Raw genomic sequence first — 22,352 nt, 5'->3', positions numbered from 1 at the left:
CTGCCTTGACTCACATATGAGCTTAAGTAACATCCCGTTCCTAATCCATAGGGTTCAATATGACGTCGGTCCACCCTTTGCAGCTAGAACAGCTTCAACTCTTCTGGGAAGGCTGTCCACAAGGTTTAGGAGTGTGTTTATGGGAATTTTTGACCATTCTTCCAGAAGCGCATTTGTGAGGTCGCACACTGATGTTGGACGAGAAGGCCTGGCTCTCAGTCTCCGCTCTAATTCATCCCAAAGGTGTTCTATCGGGTTGAGGTCAGGACTCTGTGCAGGCCAGTCAAGTTCATCCACACCAGACTCTGTCATCCATGTCTTTATGGACCTTGCTTTGTGCACTGGTGCACAGTCATGTTGGAAGAGGAAGGGGCCAGCTCCAAACTGTTCCCACAAAGTTGGGAGCATGGAATTGTCCAAAATGTCTTGGTATGCTGAAGCATTCAGAGTTCCTTTCACTGGAACTAAGGGGCCAAGCCCAGCTCCTGAAAAACAACCTCACACCATAATCCCCCCTCCACCAAACTTTACACTTGGCACAATGCAGTCAGACAAGTACCGTTCTCCTGGCAACCGCCAAACCCAGACCCGTCCATCAGATTGCCAGATGGAGAAGCGCGATTCGTCACTCCAGAGAACGCGTCTCCACTGCTCTAGAGTCCAGTGGCGGCGTGCTTTACACCACCGCATCCGACGCTTTGCATTGCACTTGGTGATGTATGGCTTGGATGCAGCTGCTCGACCATGGAAACCCATTCCGTGAAGCTCTCTGCGCACTGTTCTTGAGCTAATCTGAAGGCCACATGAAGTTTGGAGGTCTGTAGTGATTGACTCTGCAGAAAGTTGGCGACCTCTTCGCACTATGCGCGTCAGCATCCGCTGACCCCGCTCCGTCAGTTTACGTGGCCTACCACTTCGTGGCTGAGTTGCTGTCGTTCCCAAACACTTCCATTTTCTTATAATACAGCTGACAGTTGACTGTGGAATATTTAGGAGCGAGGAAATTTCACGACTGGATTTGTTGCACAGGTGGCATCCTATCACAGTTCCACGCTGGAATTCACTGAGCTCCTGAGAGCGACCCATTCTTTCACAAATGTTTGTAAAAACAGTCTGCATGCCTAGGTGCTTGAATTTATACACCTGTGGCCATGGAAGTGATTGGAACACCTGATTCCAATAATTTGGATGGGTGAGCAAATACTTTTGGCAATATAGTGTATCTTTACTCCCAAATCAGATGACTGATTGCAAGAGGATCTTCCTATCAAAAGAAAATGGATAGAAAGTCAGTGTAAGTCCCTTTAAGGCACATCCAGTGCAAATTGAGAAACCCTTTTGGTATTGGCAAAGTTAGGAACAAAAACTGCAAATCAGTATGATGGTGTTGCTTCTGCAGCTGAAAAGAAAATCACAAATTTAAAAGTACATTTAATGCACTCAGCTTATCATGCCTCTTACATACACTTCACTGCAGTCAGAAGTAAGAAAAGTTTAAAAAAAGTCAAACATGAAGAATTTATAGGAAAGAAGTTACAAGAAACCAACAAATATCATTAAAGCTGGTTGCCCGGCCTCTTGAAATGTTGGTAAACTAAGAAAGAATTAACATCATACAAATATATAACATTAACTATTTAAGTCAATTAAATAATGATAGTAATAAAAAACAATCCAAACTGATCATCATTAAACACTAGAATAATATTCAGTAATATTATTAACATCATCAATACAATTATTGTTAGTTTACCCTGTTACTTCTGCAGAAGTGTAGATTTCTCATTCGTGATTGTAAATCCGTTGCTTAACAACATGTTTGTTTTGGCGTGAACAAACAGGAAGGAGGGAAAGACCATAGGCATGTGAGGACAGCAGCGACTGGAGAATTGAGCTCACCTTTTCCTATTCCCTCTAACCCCGCCTTCAGATAGCTCAAACGTTGGAGCAGCACCAGAATCCTTTTGTCTCATTAAAAACTTGTTCACTTTAAGCTTTGCCAAACTTTGTGTCAGCAGCCTTTGTGTTTTGTTCAAAACCTGTCCTGTTTGTAGACTGAGACCACACATACTGTGTACCCTTCATTCTAGTCATATAGAGAAGTCATAAGCCTAGGTCTTCTTCCCCTCATTTCTTTACCCGCTTCCTCTTCTCTATGTCTCCCTTCCTCTGACTTCAGTCTTAGACATCTGACTCAATGCTCGAGAGCTTTTCATAGACATGTCCGTTGGCACCATTGAAGGGTCTCTGTCCCTGTCCCAGACCTAACGTGTCCCTGCCTCCGGGCAGCAGTTTGTTGGCCCCGTGGTGGTTCCCCATGGGCCCTCCCACCCCACCCAGGCACAGCTCTTTGGGGTATCTTGGGGCCACATTGGACATCACCCCAGCTGTGGCAGATGCGGGCAAATAGGAAGTTGCTCCCATGGAGCTGCGGAATTCCCCTCCTCCTCGGCTGTTGTTGAGAAGTTGCTGCTGTTGCTGCGGCGTCTGTGGCTTTTTGACGTAGTACGGTTTGGCACCGTGTAATAGACACTGGTCGTCACCGAAGGTTGGGATGAAGGGGTTCTGGTTCACCTTATCTGGGTAGAGAGATTTAGACAAGGAGTAAGTCCCGGCCCCTCTGTTACCACCACCACCGGCCCCTCCTCCCATCACATTTCTGTCTCTGTCCCTAAGGTCTCTCTCCCCCACTGAACGCCGATGCAACCCACCCTCTCCTCCACGGTAAAGACTGAAGGAGGACCCTCCTGCTACTCTATCCCCACCTATTCCTCCAAACATTGGAGACTCTCTTTCACCTGAATATCTCTCAAACATGTGCGCATAGGGACTGGGACCCTCCATGTAACGGTCTTTATCTTTCAAGCTCACACTTCGGGGCTGGGCAAAGGGCCCGCCAACACCACCACCGACCCCACCCATGCGACCTGCTCCCTCTCTCTGTAGATCTACAAAGGTATCATAGGAGTGCTGCCTCCGCAACACCTTCCCACCTGGTCCTAGCTTCCTGCGCTGAGTCTGACTGGGTCCTATGCTGCTCTTCATACCGCTGAATATCATGTTGTTATCTTCACTGATGTTATAAAGGTTGCTTGGCTGTATCTTGCAGGAGTCACAGCGTTTGCAAAGCGTAGCAGAGCTGGGGCGACTGCCACTCCCCCCAGCCCCACTAGCTTGGCATGTGCTGCCTCCTCCACTGTGATGACAAACACTGTGGCAGTTACGACACTCCCAGTCACCCCCTGCAATGCCACCACCTCCAAGCCCAGAAGCTCCTTGCTCCCAGCAAGTGTGAGCCTGCTGCCCAGCTGACATTCCACCAAGCCCACCTTTGCCATCTGTTTTTTTCCCTTTACCTTTGAGAAAGTCTTCCACAGGCACTAAACTTTTACAGATACCGCCACCACTACCACCGCCCGCACCGCTTCCTCCACTTCCACCCTCTTGCTCCCACTTGGCCTTGCCCTCCTTGGAGCGAAACTGGTCCGCATAGAAATCCCTCAGGTTGTCTTTGTCTTTGCGGAATAAGTAAGGTGAAGAATTACCCGTTCCTCCTCCCCTCTTCCACTCCACGGGAGGTGAGACCGGGCGGTGTGCCAGAGGCCCATGAGGGAAGTGGTGGTGGACGGTGTGGTGGTGGGGTCTCTTCCTGAAGGCATTCAGCTCTATCTCGTCCTGCTCCCGTCTGACCTTTGCAGAGGCTGGCCTCTTTTTCAGGCTGTCCCTGTACTGCTTACGCCTCTTGGTGCTTCCCTCCAGGTTTCCATAGGTAACAGTGTGGGTGGAGATATCCGAGGCGTCGGAGCGAATGTTCCCGTCGTCACCCCCTGAGCCTCCCCCACCCCCACCACAGTACCTGTCATGTCCCCCGATGAGCCCTGTGCTGGATGCTCCTCCTTTGAAAGAAAACCTGCCGTAAACATTGCTTCCTTTGAACCCACCCTGATTGGCATCCGCAGCGGCGTGGCCTGCAATCAGGTCAAATTTACTTGTATTCCTGTGAGTCATGGAGGGACGGGGCTGTGTGGTAAAAATGGGTGCTACACCTCCCCCCAAACTGTCACCATCGAACATGCCCCCTTCCAATGAGCTAGCGCTGCCTAAGCTACGCGGCCTATTGGGTGGGGGGCCGGACATACCCAGAGCCGAGGCCGGGTGGTGGTGCCGGTAATGGTCCTGGTACAGGTTGCTGTCCTTCAGGGGCAAGTTGCCAAAAGTCCTCTCCACCTCGCTGATGTAGTCACTGAACATGGGGTCCTCTGGAGGGTAAGGTGTAGCAGACTTACAGTCAGCTGGGTGACCCACCAGGCTGTGCCTGTGCTTCTGGATATCATAGATGGCCGCTTCACGACTGCTATGGCTATACTCTAGAGCTGCATGTGGAGAGCCATTGACACCTGGGACTGCAGTCATGTCTTTAGCAGTTCGGAGTAACCGTAGGATGTTGGAGTGGGTGTTGTTCATGTTCTTCTTTATGGTGGAAGAGGGTGAGTCTATGGTTGACTTGTTTTCCTCAATTTGTACCCCATGGATGCAGCTGTAGATACCCTGGAGAGTGAAAATAGAAAAATAAGGTAGAGAAAAAATGGGTAAGATAGACCATAGGAGGGAAAGGAAAACCGAGACAAGGAATGAAAGTAAAAGGTAAAATACATGGGAAAAGAAGGACCCATAAAGGTTTGTCAGAGGGGGAGATAGAGAAAGAAAACGACAAATGCCAGCGACGAAAATTAAGAGTTAGAGGAAAACAGAAACAAGAAGGGATGTATTGCCATGCTTTGTGTTTACTCTTTATTTAACAGTAATAGGATACACATTAATTAATGGATTATCTGTAGGGAAGAGTACGGTCCGTGTAAGCTTTACTCCAAAGCTCAGGACCAGATAACAGACTAGAAATGGACAGAGCAGATCAGGGTCTTGATTTATACCACATGAGAAGCACTAAGCCTGTGATTTTGACCACAAATCAATAGGATTAATCAATGCAATTTAAATTTCACTTACACCATTACAGCTGCCTGTGTAAACAAGAGCTTTACATGTTTCATCCACTAAACAGTAAAATATATTATATATGAAAGAGGGAGACAATTACAGCAACCTGCTTCAGTAGGTCGGACAACATTATGACCACTAAATAAAAAAATAAAAAAAATATATATATATATATATATATATATATATATATATATATATATATATATATATATATATATATATATATATATATATATATATATATATTTATATATATGTCTATCAACATTGAAGTTAATCCTTTAGAAGCTGGAGTCAGAGTAATGGAGGACCTAGGCTCAGTGATGCACAGGAAAAGGGAAGGCTGGTCCGTTTTGTTCCATCTGACATATTTATTGTTTTAGTTGTATTATTTTAATAGAAAGGTGTCAGAATACTCAGTGTTTCAGTTTACTGTGTTATTAGCATCTGTGGGAACAAGTCCATTTCATGAGGCTCTTTAAGAGGCATCTCAAATTCAAGTCCACAAAGGGTGGTATACTTGGTTCAACCAATAAAGCAAACCGATTATAATGTTCTACAGAGTCCTGCCAATTACTCATACTAATATCAACTGAAATATGTTATTGTTCCAAAAGAAGAGACGACAAAGCTGGTGTGAGTTTATGCACCTTTGAATTAACTGATCCATAAACTGAACTTTGATGTGTAATCAGTGACTTCTTTTTCAACAAATTCATCTACCAACAGCAAAACGATGCAGAGCTGAATGCAGTCCAAAGGCTAAAGGTAGGTCAATAAAATAGAGATGTGCATGGATTTTCAAGCTCTTTAGATGCTCTATACTTAGATTCAACAACGCAGTGTTAGCATCCTAACCGTTACCTGATAAACAAATTGAAAAGGTCTATTTTTCTCTGTGCCAGAGGTAGACTCATATATACGCCAGTCAATATTTTTGGCCTGATCTTAACATTTTTTTCCTCATGTGATTTATTGATTCATATCTGGCCAGATATGAATCAGCCATATATTCTACCAAATTATCTGCAAAGTTACCTGTATTAAATCTTGTATACATTTAATTCAGCTCTTCTGCATGAACAAGATAACACTTATTATGCTCAAACAACCCATTTTAATTCACCAAAAGGATAACCAGGGATTAGATTCCTCTCCAGGCATTGTAAGAATTTGTTGTCTAATTTTTTTCATATTTCCCTTTTTACTGATTCTTGTGCAATCCCTTAGTGGTTATAATTGCCTGATGAAAGACGATCGTTTCTGATTCAAGATACCTAAGAGATTTACCGACTCAAGGCTTTTTATCTGGGTAAATTGAAATTATTTTTGGGGGATTATGCTATTTTTACAGAAAGTGATGCCACTTGTCATAGTGCAAGTTAGTTTATGCATATCACTACCAGAGTTGTGTTTGTGCTGTAATAACAACTATTAAGTTATTTGATAGTTTCTTCTTTCCATACTCCTACCACTTTACACACAATCCTCGTGAGGTTCTAAGTTCAAGCCCCATTCCCACAGACTGCCACTCTGGGTCTCTGAGCAAGGCCGTTAACCCCACACTGCTCCGTGGGCTCCAGTAGGGGCTGATCAATAGAGGGCACAAGTGGCACACCCCACCCACCCAATGACCCTGATTAAGACATTAAAAAAGTACATATAGTTTAATTTTTATTAAAATTTAAAATATTTTTGAGATATATTGATATTTATTTTTTGGATGTACAAGATAAATATTTAATCTTTAAAGACAAGTAAAGCGTCATTTAATTTTTGGTTAGATTGGTGAAGTACGTATTTCTGTCCTAGGGCACAAAAGTATTTGCCCATTGACTCTCATTAAAAGCTGTACATGTGCAGTAGCTCCTCAGCAATACAAAGGCATAGGAGAGCTCAGGGCACAGCTCTGGTGCAGACGTTTTGCTGGTGATTGGCAGGTCCAGTCACAGGAGTTGGAGACGCAATAAAGAGAGAGAGATATGACACAAGAAACGTTCCTTTTCCAGGACCTGGTTTAACTACAAGGCTTGGCTAACTGCATGGACAAGGCTAATGCTTTATTCTGCTTTTCTTGCCTCCATTTTCAAACATCAGGATCTGACCCAACACGGATAAAGACAGGTATAACTGATTTAAAGCACTTTTTAGAAAAGGCAAAGAAGCATGAATAATCTTGAATTTACATGGAAAATAATATAATATAGTGTACTTTTTCTAGATGTTTGTTAATCTGCATAGTTGCTCTTAAATAAATGCAGTCTCAGAAAATAAATAGTTTTTGTATATTAAAAAATATACAGCTAACTAAAGCTTCTCCATTATCAAACGTATACATTATTTTTTTAGGTTTGCGACACACTATTGGACCATGCAAAACACAGATTTGTCTTCACAAATCATTTATGTACAAAAATTCAACCTGTACATGAAATTATGTTTTGTTTTTATAAAGTGTTTCTTGTTGTTGGCATTCATATGAATAACTTAGTATACTTTGATTGGTTTTTGGTATACGTCTATTTTTAATTTATAGACCCCCTGGAAAAAACTCCACCAGCCGCCACTGCTGGGCACCCCACAATGGAAGCCCACTGCTCCCCATGGGCATGGGTTAAATGCATAGGTAAATTTCTGTGAGATCAATAAATGTTAGATCAATAAAGTATAAAAAAAAAGAAAAAAACTTCTTGTAGACTAGGGCAAGAAGTGCCCAACGGTTCCATCGGGTATGATTTGAAAGTGTCTTTACTGTGCCACAGCATTTCTTAAGAAGTAGCTTATTATATCTTTTTTGTAAGTAATCAAACTGAGAAAAATAGACAGGCACGTCCTCAGGAAAATCAATTTAAAGTCTCTGATTAAAAAACATGAAGGGGCAAGAGTAATGTTTTGCAAGTTGTGTACAATTACTGCAATAGTAAATGTATTTACCATGTTTGATTTCGATGGATACCCACTATGGCTATAAATTTGTGCGGAGTTCCTTAAGGCAGATTAAAAGGGTGAATGGAAAAACAGAGGAGTTTAATGTCAGAGGAATAGAAAGACGACCTTAGCAGGAATCAACATACAAGCTCACTCCCCTGTTTTGCCAGTATGCTGTTCATTGCTAGCATGGCAAAATGGTTTGCCGCATCCATCAATCTCATAATTCTAACTCTGATCATCAGACGTCAACCACGTCTTTGTCTGGTCATTTACACATTTGCACTTATTAATCAGTGGAAAAGGAAGTGATAGTTCAGACCAAGTCTTTGCACCATTTGAGGTCCTCTTCTCTGTCCTCACTAAATGCCCCCATCTAAATGCCAAGTATATGTTGCCCTCTGCAATAGGCTTTTCTCATCCGTTCACCTACCAGCTGTTTCGGACACTCTGCATATCCCTGACGAGTCTCTAACAGGATACCAACTGGTAAATCCCCAGCAACAGTACTGGAGTTGCTTAGGAAGGTAAATGGAAGGGTTCAAGTTTATAAAGCCCCCAGAAAAACAACGAAAACAAAGCAAAAAAAAAGCATGAAAAAGAGATACTCAAAAAATAACTTTTTAAATGTTTGATCTATGAAAAATGTCACAAAACCACAATATTAACTTTAAACAAACAGCAGAAGTCAACTGATTTAACACTTGATGTTGACTCAAACTCTGCTGTTTGTTGCTGCACTCTGTAAATAACTTTTTCAATACAGATGTAATTGAGCTTCAGGACAACATAAGTGGGTCATACTGTTATGACTGATCAACGCAAATTGCCATTGCCGAAAAAAGTATGTAGCTGAATGAATTGTAAAATGGTTCTTTTGGTGCTGGGAAAAAAAGCCTTTTGGTTGTAGGGTAAAGCAAGCATAATTAAATACAGGCTGGGAGAATCTGGTCAAGGCGACAGAACTGAAAGGTTGACGACTCACTGTCCACCAGCGAGTGTGCGGGCCAACGTTCCTCAAAGGCGTCAACTTGTCCAAAACTGTTTTTGTCTGTCTCTTAGTAACTTTCCAAGTCACTGAGCTGCATTCATAATTGTTAACCATCAAGCTTCTTCTTTCTCATGGCTCAGTTCTCCCTTTGTGTTTTTTTTTTTAATTATCTAGGTTTCAGGGTGCATTGATGAGCGACAGCTGCTCCAATAGGGGCTGTCTGTCTTTATCTCTCTTCATCTACTGCTTCTCCGGCTGAAAGGTAATGGAACCAAGGTTGTGAGCACACTGCCATGTTGGTACTTCTCACCTCATCCATTTTTCTGTCACTTGCTTGAATGTTTATCTCTTCTCCCATTACCTGACCTCTTTTACTCTCTCTGTGTCATTATCTTCACACGGACTAAAACAAATGGAATTTGAACCACTATGGATTGCAGCTGCAGTCTTAAGCTAATTCATTCCAAAACAATAGTTTCAATAGCTGCTACTTCTGAAAGGTGTCTTTGATTGAGAGCCATGCAGTTCAATGAGCAAAATCCGTTTTTCAGGTCTATTAAAAGTAATTGCTGTTTAAGGTACTTCACCTCAGCGATGTGAATGTGAAATACATGGCATTACAATAAGACCTTAATTCTTAAAAAAAATAAACACTGGTGGCCTTTGTTCCAGTAACTAGTTATAGTACAATTTGCACAAAGTAATTATCTGCTTTCTGAAAGGTAACATTATGCAAATTCAGCATAATACAATTGTCTTTTTATATAAACCAAATGTGTTTGGTATGAAGTTTGCAATACCATAAAAGTTTTTCTTTGCTATAGCTTCTTTTCATTTTTGCTAACTATTCCACAAATCAATCCTTGTAAAAACAGGACATGAAATTCGTATTTGACATCTTAAGGCTTTTACAGAGCCGGGTGTAATATACATTCACCGGCCACTTTATTAGGTACACCTGTCCAACTGCTCGTTAACACTTAATTTCTAAGCAGCCAATCACATGGCGGAAACTCAGTGCATTTAGGCATGTAGACATGGTCAAGACAATCTCCTGCAGTTCAAACCGAGCATCAGTATGGGGAAGAAAGGTGATTTGAGTGACTTTGAACGTGGCATGATTGTTGGTGCCAGAAGGGCTGGTCTAAGTATTTCAGAAACTGCTGATCTACTGGGATTTTCACGCACAACCATCTCTAGGGTTTACAGAGAATGGTCTGAAAAAGAAAAAACATCCAGTGAGTGTTAGTTCTGTGGGCGGAAATGCCTTGTTGATGCCAGAGGTCAGAGGAGAATGGCCAGACTGGTTCGAGCTGATAGAAGGGCAACAGAAGACCACACCGGGTGCCACTCCTTTCAGCTAAGAACAGGAAACTGAGGCTACAATTTGCACAAGCTCATCGAAATTGGACAATAGAAGATTGGAAAAACGTTGCCTGGTCTGATGAGTCTCGATTTCTGCTGCGACATTCGGATGGTAGGGTCAGAATTTGGCGTCTACAACATGAAAGCATGGATCCATCCTGCCTTGTATCAACGGTTCAGGCTGGTGGTGGTGGTGTCATGGTGTGGGGAAAATTTTCTTGGCACTCTTTGGGCCCCTTGGTACCGATTGAGCATCGTTGCAATGCCACAGCCTACCTGAGTATTGTTGCTGACCATGTCCATCCCTTTATGACCACAATGTACCCAACTTCTGATGGCTACTTTCAGCAGGATAATGCGCCATGTCATAAAGCTGGAATCATCTCAGACTGGTTTCTTGAACATGACAATGAGTTCACTGTACTCAAATGGCCTCCACAGTCACCAGATCTCAATCCAATAGAGCATCTTTGGGATGTGGTGGAACGGGAGATTCGCCTCATGGATGTGCAGCCGACAAATCTGCGGCAACTGTGTGATGCCATCATGTCAATATGGACCAAACTCCCTGAGGAATGCTTCCAGCACCTTGTTGAATCTATGCCACGAAGAATTGAGGCAGTTCTGAAGGCAAAAGGGGGTCCAACCCTTTACTAGCATGGGGTGAATCAAATGATTGATTACCTTTTCAAGCCATTCATTTGATTCAGCTATGTTGAAGCAGGGATGCATCTAAAATCTGTAGGACAGTAGATCTTGAGGACCAGGGTTGGAGACCACTGCTATAGAGGATGTGCAGCTGGCTTCAACCAATCACATCACACGACTTTGTCTCCTAGGACAGCAAAAAAAAAACCTTGTGTACCTAGAAAACAACCAGCAGCTACTGTAGTTTTCCACTATATTACCTTAAAAACACCAACAAAAACATGATATCTCGTGCTAAGCATATGGGTGTACGAATTAAAAAAGGAAGAAAGGACAAAATCTCATTTTATTGCCTCTCTAAAGACACCGAAAGGCGAAGGAAATGGGTGGCTACTGTAAAGAGGCAGAGCTGACAACCAACTACAACTAGCAGAGTTTTCAGCAATCACTGCCTAAATGGTTAGCTATTATGCTCAGAGATTTTTTATTTAGACAGATGTGGAAATTGCTTCTTGTTTGATGCTTGTCAATAGCAAGAGTTTTGTCTAGTAAGAGGCTTGCAGGGTTTCTCACAGTAAATTAGAAGCCTGGAGCGCAGCCAGGCTTTATTAGTTCCCCTGCCAGGATAAGCGCCATCTTTGTATTTTAAATGAATTGTTTGAAAGCGACATCACACAGTGGTTAAGGTTCCAGTCCAGGAAAAAATATAGCTCTTTGTTATAGCCCAATGCACAGTATGTCTACCATGCTCCCCTCCTTCCAGAGGGATGATGCAGCGATCTCCCCTTATTGGAATACAAAAAATAGCTGTCTAAACTACAGTGATCAGAATGGTGACCAATTTGCAGGAACAGTCCCCTTTTTGGACCACCTATCCCCGGCTAAAGCTGTCCCCAGATTTTATTGTTTTATGATTGAAGGGGAAAATGTTGCATGTAGACTGTTATTACGGTAGAAAGAGCGCAAGAGCACGTTGCACGCAGAAATGGCTGTTACAGTAGCAGGTTGCGCTGCTATTAATGTAAATGAGGAACATAGGAAGATGCGAAACTTCGTTATTACAATCAGTCGCAGCTGATTGAAGGTGCCCTGTGTTAGTGTGAGTGTGTTAATCGATTCATTTGATGTGGATTGGGTTGATCCCTGGGATTTAATGTGTTATGCTATATTAAAAATGAGGACTGGAAATGTAACATAAGACAAGCTAATCAACAAAAAGTAAGACAAGAGCCCAGTTCACAGGTGGCATGAGGAAAAGAGCTCAAAAACTCTTGTAAGTCGCTAATCTGGTACATTGGTTCTCCGGGATTCAACAAGGGTTTGTCTAAATGTTTTACAACTGATTGTTGACCTTTAGTTTATATTTTAGGACAGTTATAAGTAGGGTTATTATAAGTTGTTTAATTGATTTATGGTTGTGATTTATGAGCAACTTCCTGGCGTGAGGTGTCCCAGTCATTTCCCACAGGGATGAGGCCCACGGGGGAGACCCAGGACACTCTTGAGGGACTATGTTTCTCGGCTGACTTGGGAGCGCCTTGGGGTTCCCCTTGAGGAGTTGGCCCAAGTGGCTGGGGAGAGGGACGTCTGGGCCTCCCTACTGAAGCTGCTACCCCAGCGATCCAACGGATAAGTGGAAGATGATGGATGTATTGATAAAGTGGATTTTGTTTTATTTTCATCTTAAGATCATGCTACTACAGTAATAGCTTTATTTCAGGTTTAGGTAGTTTAAAATCTCTACTAGAGATTTTATTACATCAGTTAACATGTTAATTACAATTAATAAATTTATAAATGCTTTTGTGAAGCACAGGCTACGTATGTTGAGTATTTCAGTGAATGGACAGAAATGAGCCGCAGGTAAACCAAATGAGTCATCACGTCCTCCTGACTGACTTGATAAAGCTCAACCACGGCCATTGGCTTCCATACGGCTGGCCCCGTGATCTTTCTGTCAGGAGGACAGAGGTCAGATCTAAAAAAAAATAATAAAAACATGGGAAGACTCACTCTGCTGATGGAGAATGTGAACCCGGGCTTCCCTGAACACACGCCCATGAAGCAGAAACGCAGCTGCCAGTAGAACAAATGTTCACAGATGAAGGTGAGTAGTGACAGAATCATGGCAGCCCCGAGCATGTAGAAGACCCCAGCCATGTTGTCCACGTCCAGCTGGCTGCTCATCACCTCGTTCTTCTCGTTGTGACAGATTCCTGTCAGCCACAGGGCCTCGAATTCCTCCATGTCACCTGGAAATACAGTCACACAGGTATCATCATGGTAGCCTTGTTGTTAGTCATATATTTTATTTAGTTTTTATCAAAGGGAAAGAAGACAACATGGTGCAAAGCCTGAAGTCTCCAATTCAAGATGGAAAAAATGTCATGTAGAGCAGCAGTCCCTAACCACCGGGCCGCGGATCGGTACCGGTCCGTCGGTCATTTGGTACCGGGCCGCACAGAAAAAAAAAAAATATATATATATATGTATATAATTTATCAACGATCACAGTCTGAGTGATGTTTTATTTTGAAAAATACAAAAACTTTGGGTTTTATCTTCCAATTACATCAGTCGGTGCATCTGTGCCTCTTGACACAGGTTAATTCAGGTCAAGAGGCATCCTATCTATAACATCCTATGTTTGTGAAGCGGGATTTTCTGCGGTTACAGTGACCAAAACAAAGCTACGAAGCAGACTGGACATCAGGAGCACACTTCATGTGTCATTGTCTCCGATTACGCCTAGATGGGACCGGCTTGTTTCGGAGAAACAAGCTCAGGGCTCCCACTAATTCAACATAATGGTGAGTTTTATTTTTATGCTGTTTGTATTTGATTTTATGCCAGTCGTATCATTTTATTTTATCTCATTACCCCCACACTTTAAAGGGTGGTCCGTGAAAATATTATCTGACATAAAACCGGTCCGTGGCGCAAAAAAGGTTGGAGACCGCTGATGTAGAGGAATCTGACCATTAAGGATTGGTTATAGTAAGCTTTTGTTTTTCCTACCGAGTCAAATTCAAGTGTTAACTCTGTTTTCCAACTCCTGCTAAAGTCCAGAGTCCAAATCAGTCTTCCTCCTACACCTTAGTAAGATCCAGGCTTTCTCCTCAGGTCCATGTTAAGTCCCAAATCTTTCATGTCAAGTTCATGTCTGACTCTAATCTTATTCTGAAGGTCCAAGTCATTTCCCAAATGTTTCTCCCCAAGTCCAAGACATCTTTATTGGGGTGAAAATAATAATCGTTTTGTATCGATGCATCGATCCAACAGCCGACAATCCGATGCATCGATACGCCCGCAAGAGTATCGATTCATTTTTTTTTTTCTTCCTCCAGTCTATTTTTATCCGTTTGCTCCTGGGCGTAATTCTCCCTCCCGTGCTGCGGTGGCGCTAAACCTATTTTGCCCTCCTACCTCGCTTCCTGGTTATACTCTTACAGCAGTGTGTTGCAGTGAGCTTGACACAGACATTTTTGATTTATGCTAAATATTGAAGCATGGTCTGCGCTACACGCTGTGGGTCTAGATACGGCCGAGGCGGCGAGGAAACGCGGGAGTGAACGCTGGCACGACTTGCTGCCGCTGCTCGCTGGTATTTTTGTATTCGTTGCTCACTGCCTTCGCTCACCGGTAACTTTTAAACTTTTTTACTTTCTAACGGACAGTCTAATTGTTTTTACTGGGATTATTTTTACTGGGAATACGACCACGATTCGTCAGCACTACAGGACTGTGTGAGTCCCAACTAGGCTACTACCAGTAGCTCACCTGTCCTGCCTCGTTTTAAGCCTCACCTGGCGTTTTTAATAATGTGGACCGGCAGGACATACACCCTGCTTGTCTGTATCTGGATATTCCTACTGCCCGCTCACCTGCAAGTGGCGGGTTTGCTGCAGTATTCACCCGCTGACCTGCTCCGGCTCCGCTGTCACTCCCTTGGACCTGCGCCCGAGGCACTCCACCTTCACCGGGACATCACCTTCCAGCCACGTCGGAGATACATCCACCGAGGGTCCCGTCGGATTGTCCACCGCAACGGTTCAACAGCAATAAAATCCATCTGGTCCAGCTCCTGACGGTGGATTCGTCGCCCTCCATGCTCCACCAGCTGGGCTGTCGACCACAGCGTGTTAGCCCGCCTAGCTCGGTCGGCTAGCACCACCACCAGCTGCGACAACAACGCACTCAACTTTGCTCTGCTCAACATCCGTTCACTGACAAGCAAGGGACATCTCATTCAGGATCTCATCACTGACCGTAAACTGGACTTTCTCTGCTTAACCGAGACCTGGCAACAGCCCCAAGATTACTCTCAGCTCAACGATTCCACTCCTAGTGGGTTTGTTAACATCTCTCAACCCCGTGGTTCCGGTCGCGGAGGAGGTCTCGCGATAATTCATCGCGAGAATTGGAAAGTCTCGCCGGTATCAGCTCCAGTTTCAAACACGTTTGAATCCACAGTCTGCAAGCTATCTGGTCCAACTCCAACCATCATTGCTGCTGTCTACCGCCCCCCAAAACCGAATAGTGCCTTTTTAACTGAGTTTGCTGATTTTCTCACCCACCTATCCTCTCTCTCACCAAACTTAATTCTGCTGGGTGATTTCAATATCCACATTGACAACATCAATTCGCCTCTCACCAAAGACTTTACTTCCTGCCTAGAGAGTTTTGGATGTCAGCAATACACCACTACCCCCACACACACCAAAGGACATATTCTGGATTTAATCTGTTGCTCTGGTGTCATCCCCCACAACATAATATCTGATGAACTCCCCATAAGTGACCATTTTCTCCTCTCATTTGCAGTTAATCTTACTCTCTCAGTCTCTAAAACATCCCGCCTCATATCCTTCCGGAACATAAAGAAAATTGATCCCTCCACCCTTATTTCAAGTATCCACTCATCCTGCCTCCTTGACTTCAATAATCTGCTAACCCCTGATGATCTGGTTTTTCACTACAACACTGGTCTCCATAATATTCTTGACTCACTTGCTCCTCTAAAAAATAGATTTGTTTCTTTCTCCGTCTCCTCCCCCTGGTACACTCCAAATCTCAGAAGCATGAAAACCAAAGGACGGCAACTTGAAAGACTTTACAGAAAAACTGGTCTTACTATACACAAAGAAATGTACAATAATCACATTATGCACTATAAGGACTCCATTGCCAGCACCAAATCACAGTACTACTCCAACTTAATCACTGCCAATCAACAGAGTTCTAAGTCACTTTTCTCTATACTTAACAATACCATCAAACCCCAGGACCCTTTCCCCCTGCACCTTTACACAACCTCCTTCTGCAATGACATCATGTCATACTTCACAGAAAAAATCAAGAACATTCACCAGAACCTTGGATCAACGGCTCATCTCAGCAACTCAGCAGATCTCCCCCCGCCTACACATTTATTCTCCTCCTTCCATCCTCCCACTGTCTCGGAAATCACAGAGCTCATCCGGAAATCCAAATCATCCACCTGTCAACTGGACCCCCTCCCAACACAACTTGTCAAAACCTGCCTTCCCTCTCTGGCTCCCCTCATCTCCGCTATCATCCACTCCTCCCTCACCACTGGAACTGTCCCTACACCTCTCAAAACTGCTGCCATCACCCCGATTGTAAAAAAAACCTGGTGCCGACCCCACCAACTTCAACAACCTCCGTCCTATCTCCAATTTACCCTTCATCTCCAAAATTCTTGAAAAAACAGTTGCCTCCCAGCTCCATTCTCACCTATCGGCCAACAGCCTGTATGAAGACTTTCAGTCTGGTTTCCGGCCACTCCATAGCACTGAAACAGCACTCATCAAAATCACCAATGACCTCCTCATGGCATCTGATTCTGGACTACTCACCATCCTCATCCTCCTCGACCTGAGTGCAGTCTTCGACACCATCTGTCACACCACCCTCCTCAGTAGGCTTTCTTCCATTGGCATCACAAGCACTCCGTTGGACTGGTTTATTTCTTATTTTTCTGACCGCACTCAGTTCATTCAACTGAAGACCCTCAAATCCAACCCCTTCCCCGTCACCTCTGGTGTGCCCCAGGGCTCTGTTCTGGGGCCCCTGCTCTTCATCATCTACCTCCTTCCCCTTGGCAATATCTTCCGTAAATTCAATATCCACTTCCATTGCTATGCCGATGACACCCAGCTCTACCTCACCATGCAGCCATCGTCCTCTCTTCCGCCCGCCTCCCTCACAAATTGCATCTGTGAATTAAAGGCCTGGTTCACCAACAACTTCCTTCAATTAAACAGTAGTAAAACCGAGGTTCTCCTCATTGGTACCAAATCAACTCTTTCCAAAACCGACAGTTTCCAAGTCACTATTGATAGCTCCTCCATCTCCCCCTCCCCCCAGGTTAAGAGTCTGGGTGTCATCCTCGATAGCACACTATCTTTCCAATCCCATATAAATAACATTACCCGGTCTGCCTACTTCCACTTAAGAAACATCCACCGCCTCCGTCCCTCCCTTACCCCACACACTACTGCCATACTTGTGCACAGCCTTGTCACCTCCCGACTAGATTACTGCAACTCCCTCCTCTTTGGACTTCCTCAGAAATCACTCCACAAACTACAACTGGTCCAGAACTCAGCTGCTCGAATCATAACAAGAACTCCCTCTATCCACCACATCACTCCGGTCCTCCGACAGCTCCACTGGCTCCCCATACAGTTCCGCATTCAATATAAAATTATCATGATGACTTTCAAGGCACTTCACCATCTTGCCCCCCCATATCTGTCAGACCTCCTGCATGTTCCCACCCCCGCCCGTGCTCTTAGATCCTCATCTGCTTTGCACCTGTCTGTCCCCTCCGCCCGTCTCACCACTATGGGGAGCAGAGCATTCAGCCGCTCTGCCCCCCGCCTCTGGAACTCTCCACCACCCCAACTTCGAAATACGGACTCAATTCTCCATTTTAAAATACAACTCAAAACCCATCTGTTCAAGATTGCTTATTCTCTTTAAAAATATAAATTTCACTGTCACAGCCTCTGTATTTTTTTAATGTTTTTAAATGTCTTTATAATTATAATTTTTATTTTTTCTGACACTTTTTATGTTTTTGTACGGTGACCTTGAGTGTCCAGAAAGGCGCCTTTTTAAATAAAATTTATGATTATTATTAAGTGGGGGCGAGTTTAATCCGACGATGGAGGGACATGAGGGCCAAAAAGAGCGGAGATCCAGGTGGAAAAAGGGTCCCAGCATTCTCGTGTACCTCGCTTTTCTAGCGGGTCAAACTTCACGAGTTGTTTTCCGCAATTTCGGTCATAAAAACAAAACAAGCCAGCCTCCTGTCTGCGGCACTGTCTGCGGTCAGCTACATCTTGGGAGAGGAGCAGCGGAGCGTCTGTAGAGGGGGCGGGGACGTCTGGAGCTGAGGTATTGCATTGCACTCATTGCATTGATTTTGTGCAGTATTTTTTGATGCAAGGCCTTTCAGAATCTATAACGCAGAGGTATTATTAATTTTCAGTGAATGAGGTTTCAATAGGAATAGGTGAAGTACAACTTTTCTACTTCTGTTATTTGCTGTTGTTTCTCAAATAAAATGCATAACGATATTACAGCTTTCATTGATTTATTTCAAATTTGAAACATTGTCTAGCCTTTAAGGTGTAAAAAAATAAATAAAATAGAACCAATTAATCGAATTGAATCGTATCGTGGTGTATTCTTGAGTATCGAAAATAATCAAATTGTTGGGTCAGGAAATCGATAGTGAATCGAATCGCCATGATGGGTGTGATTTACACCCCTAATGTTTAATGCCTTTTTTGGAAAGCATACCCATTTTCTTCCCCCCTAGATCCAATTTCAGTTATTTTACCAAATCCAAGTCAAATATTGTAAATGAAATGTTAAAATGTATTAACATATTTATCCCTCAACTTATTTTCACAAATGAACACCAAACATTTCCTCTTTTTGCAGATTTAGTAGAAACAAGTGAGGTATAATAATTTAACACAACAAAATATAAACACCCAGATACAGTTTTAACCACTTACTGACACAATCTAGACTTTGGAACTTACTTTAACCACTGATTGCATAAGATAAACATTGCTAACAAGATATAGTCTGGACCTGGTCTCATGGACTTCCAGGATAAGTCTACTGTAAGGTGTATTATTTTCAAATTTATTGTGACTTGAGTATATTTGTGAGCATTTTTTAACATAAACTCTAGTGAGCTTAGTCATTTCAGAAAAAATAAAAGAACTAGAAACAGGAAGTGTCTTGAATTGTAACAAGCTAAGAAATGGAGCCTGTATCTTCATGTTTTATATTAAAAAAAAAAGAGTGACAACGCATCACTCAGACTGACAAACTGTCATTACTAAAATCCATGTAATCACATTCATATTACTTCATTATATTGTGCCATCCAGCCCACCCCTCTCCTCCCCCTCCTCCTCCAACAATCACTCCTCTTTTCCTTCTTCATTTACATCCGTTCAGATTTAGGGTACTCTGTGTGCTATTGCAAAGACAGTGCTGAAACCCTCCCATTGCACGTATAACACCCAGCTCTCCCACAGACAAAACAAGATGTGACAGTTGTGAGCAAACATCGATGAGTCTGGTCTTCTAACCTGGATTGCTGTATGTGTGCTGACAGCCAAACAACCCACATGAGGTAATGTCGGAAGCATTGGCCTTATGTATACAGCAGTCTTTCTGCCATTTAATATAACAGGAGCACTACACATGTGCACATATTCATGCAATAAACATGTTGTATGCACAGATGTATGATATAGACAAGGTTTCCAAGGGTCTACATAAAAGTCCGAGTCATTCTGACACTAGGAGATCTAATTCCTGGTGAACGTGTTCTCTGTGCTGACCTATTTATTCATCACACAGGACACAATAGAAAGTGATAACACCTTGAAGGCCAACATCTTTGTATGCGTGTCTGCGTGTCAGCATGCTGCTCGGCATGAGATGTGACAGGAGGTAAGCAGCAAAGAGGACATGAACTGTTAGTGGAGCTGGATTCTCTAAGGGGAAAGGTCAACATTGTAGAGCTTTTGTTTATTTTATTTTGAGCTTTTCCTCAGAGAAATAAAAACTAAAAATGCTGCCAAATCACCAGCCGGTCAAACTTTGAATAACTTCTAACCTCCTATGGTTTTGATTTGACTAATAATAGCAGTTACCTTTTTTTTTAATTCATATTGTTGAGGCAACAGTTTTCAAACAGCAAATAGATGTAGCTAACCTATTTAAAAAAAAAATTCTACAGAGTAGCTTAATACAGCATAACAAAACAGAGGAGAGGGTAACTTTAAAATGGGAAGTTTGTGGTTTTTAAAATCTGGTATGAATCTGAATTACTCCATTTCAAGTGTGACACACCGAGATGATATGAAGTAAAACCAGCTTTTAGAAGTCCTTCACTGAATAAATCCAGCATTGTAAAACCAGCAGTGTTAGAGATTCAGAGGTTTGCTAAAGAACATTAGTGAACCAACAGAACCTTAGAGAGTTATAAACACAACAGACAGGTCAGGGAGAAAGTGTTGGGAAATTTAAAGCAGGGATAGGTTATAAAACAATTTCTCAAACTTTGAACATCTAACAAAGCATCTCTCAATTATCATCTGACACTACATGTACACATAGCAGTCTACCTAAGCCCAAAAGCCAGGGGAGCATTGCATTAAGGGTTTCACAGCTCAGGTGAGAGAATTTGATGACAGGACAACTCCTTCTTCACAAATGTGGGCTTTATAGTAAAGACGAAAGTAGTCCTGTCTGCGGTTTGCCAAGCACTATGCTGGGAACACAGCAAACATTTGGAAGATGGTGTTGGACAGCTAACACTACACATCCCGTCACTCTAGCCACATGAGAGCAGTGGTGGAGCCAAAAAATATTTATTGGGGGAGGAACGTATCCCCCCCAGAGGTGGCTATAAACTGATTGGCTTCAGAAGCAGTTCAGGGTCAATCTACAGCACACTAACCACACTGTACCAACAAGAAATAAACAAGCATAACATCTGTAGTTTCCAAATGAATCCCTAAAGAGGCCAAATTCATCTGTAAGGCTCTTGCAAATAAATAGAAATATATTAATACATCTAAGCTGTCTAAATGAACAATCAAAGGTTTATATACTGTAGGCAATATAAGCATCAAATGGGTTGGGCAGGTTGAGTTTCCTCAAAAACATAAATATTAGCCCAAATGGTTGACTCTAAACTGCCTTTAGGTTATAGTATGCAATTAGATGGTTGGATGGGTTGGGCCGTTGTTTTCTTTTCCATTCCTACTTTATGTCATAATGAAACCCTATTGGAATACACAGACATCTGTGCTTATAATGTGACAAAATGGGAAAAGGTTTTGCTAACCATAGCAAGGATTTGTTCATAGCTTTGTGACCTGGTATAGAAACAGTAGGAGGCACCAAATAACACTTACAACAAAAAGCCAGAAAAGGTTGACCTGAGCTGAGTAAAGGCTTACCATGATGAGAAAAATAGCAAGTACCTAACTGTGCCCTTTCTACACATGCTGGGTCTGCCTTTCACACATTCAACTATAAGGCTACCTGGGCTGCTTGTTCAAAGAAGCAACAATAGAGCCCATTTTGTCCCACGTTTCTGACAGGTAGACCTGCAAAGAGCAACAAAGGAGCTACAGGTCTATCCTTCACATCGGCATATAAACACAATACAAGTGTTCTTGTTGTAATAGTGACAAGAACATGAGACATGATCCAATTACAAATTAGATTGTATAACAAGAACAACACAATATAAGGCTTGTTTTTAAACGGGAACAGTCAATTAAATTAGCGGTAATGGAGAATGAAATAAACCTATATATAAGCATGGGTCAAGCTGTTATAGTTTAAAAAAGGTTGATGTATATCAACAGTTGCTCCCAACAAGTAATTTCTCATGTCTTTACCTCTTGGGTTTGCCTTTGTTAAACACACACCTGCTGTTACAGAGGTCTTCAAAATACACAACGATATTCAATCATCGGCTGAAACTGTTTTTTCTAAAAAAATCATGAAGTGCTCTAGGATTTCCAGGTAGTACAAATGAGCTGACTTTAGATTTGATAAAAGACATCATCCAAAGGCAGCAGATGATGTGGCTCCCTAAATCATCGCAGAAATGAAAACTGGAATTGGAGCAACTGGACTCTCTGCCTCTCTACTCCTTCAACTGACTCTGGGGTGATTATTTACAAAATAGATGCAACCTTTGCTTTTATTCAAAAGGATGAATTTTAACCAGTAATTTTTCTCCTTAGTCTCTGTAAGATGATACTGATCTATAAGTGGCTTGACACAAGAAATAGACAGTTGCAGCCCTTTTATCAGAGGCTTTTCTGTCACAGTTCTTTCC

The 22,352-nt window shown here is 42.8% G+C and overlaps 1 protein-coding gene across 2 annotated transcripts in view; it reads right to left on the bottom strand.

Moving 5' to 3' along the window:
• Positions 1-1,224: 1,224 nt before the first annotated feature.
• The window catches only part of grin2bb (glutamate receptor, ionotropic, N-methyl D-aspartate 2B, genome duplicate b), a 211,536-nt gene continuing 190,408 nt past the window's right edge, over positions 1,225-22,352 (bottom strand). For both annotated transcript variants that reach the window (XM_038292852.1, XM_038292853.1), the window contains exons 15-16: positions 12,947-13,185; positions 1,225-4,548 (exon numbers count right to left, since the gene is read on the bottom strand). In XM_038292852.1, coding sequence (XP_038148780.1) covers positions 2,182-4,548; positions 12,947-13,185 — 2,606 coding nt within the window. In that variant the 3' untranslated portion in view covers positions 1,225-2,181. The remainder of the gene's footprint in view (positions 4,549-12,946; positions 13,186-22,352) is intronic.

The sequence above is a fragment of the Cyprinodon tularosa genome, unplaced genomic scaffold (assembly GCF_016077235.1).
Source record: "Cyprinodon tularosa strain WSP-4 unplaced genomic scaffold, ASM1607723v1 ctg318, whole genome shotgun sequence".
NCBI lineage: Eukaryota > Metazoa > Chordata > Actinopteri > Cyprinodontiformes > Cyprinodontidae > Cyprinodon > Cyprinodon tularosa.
The sequence above is the reverse complement of the archived record's forward strand: the minus strand, read 5'-3'. Positions and strand labels throughout refer to the sequence as shown.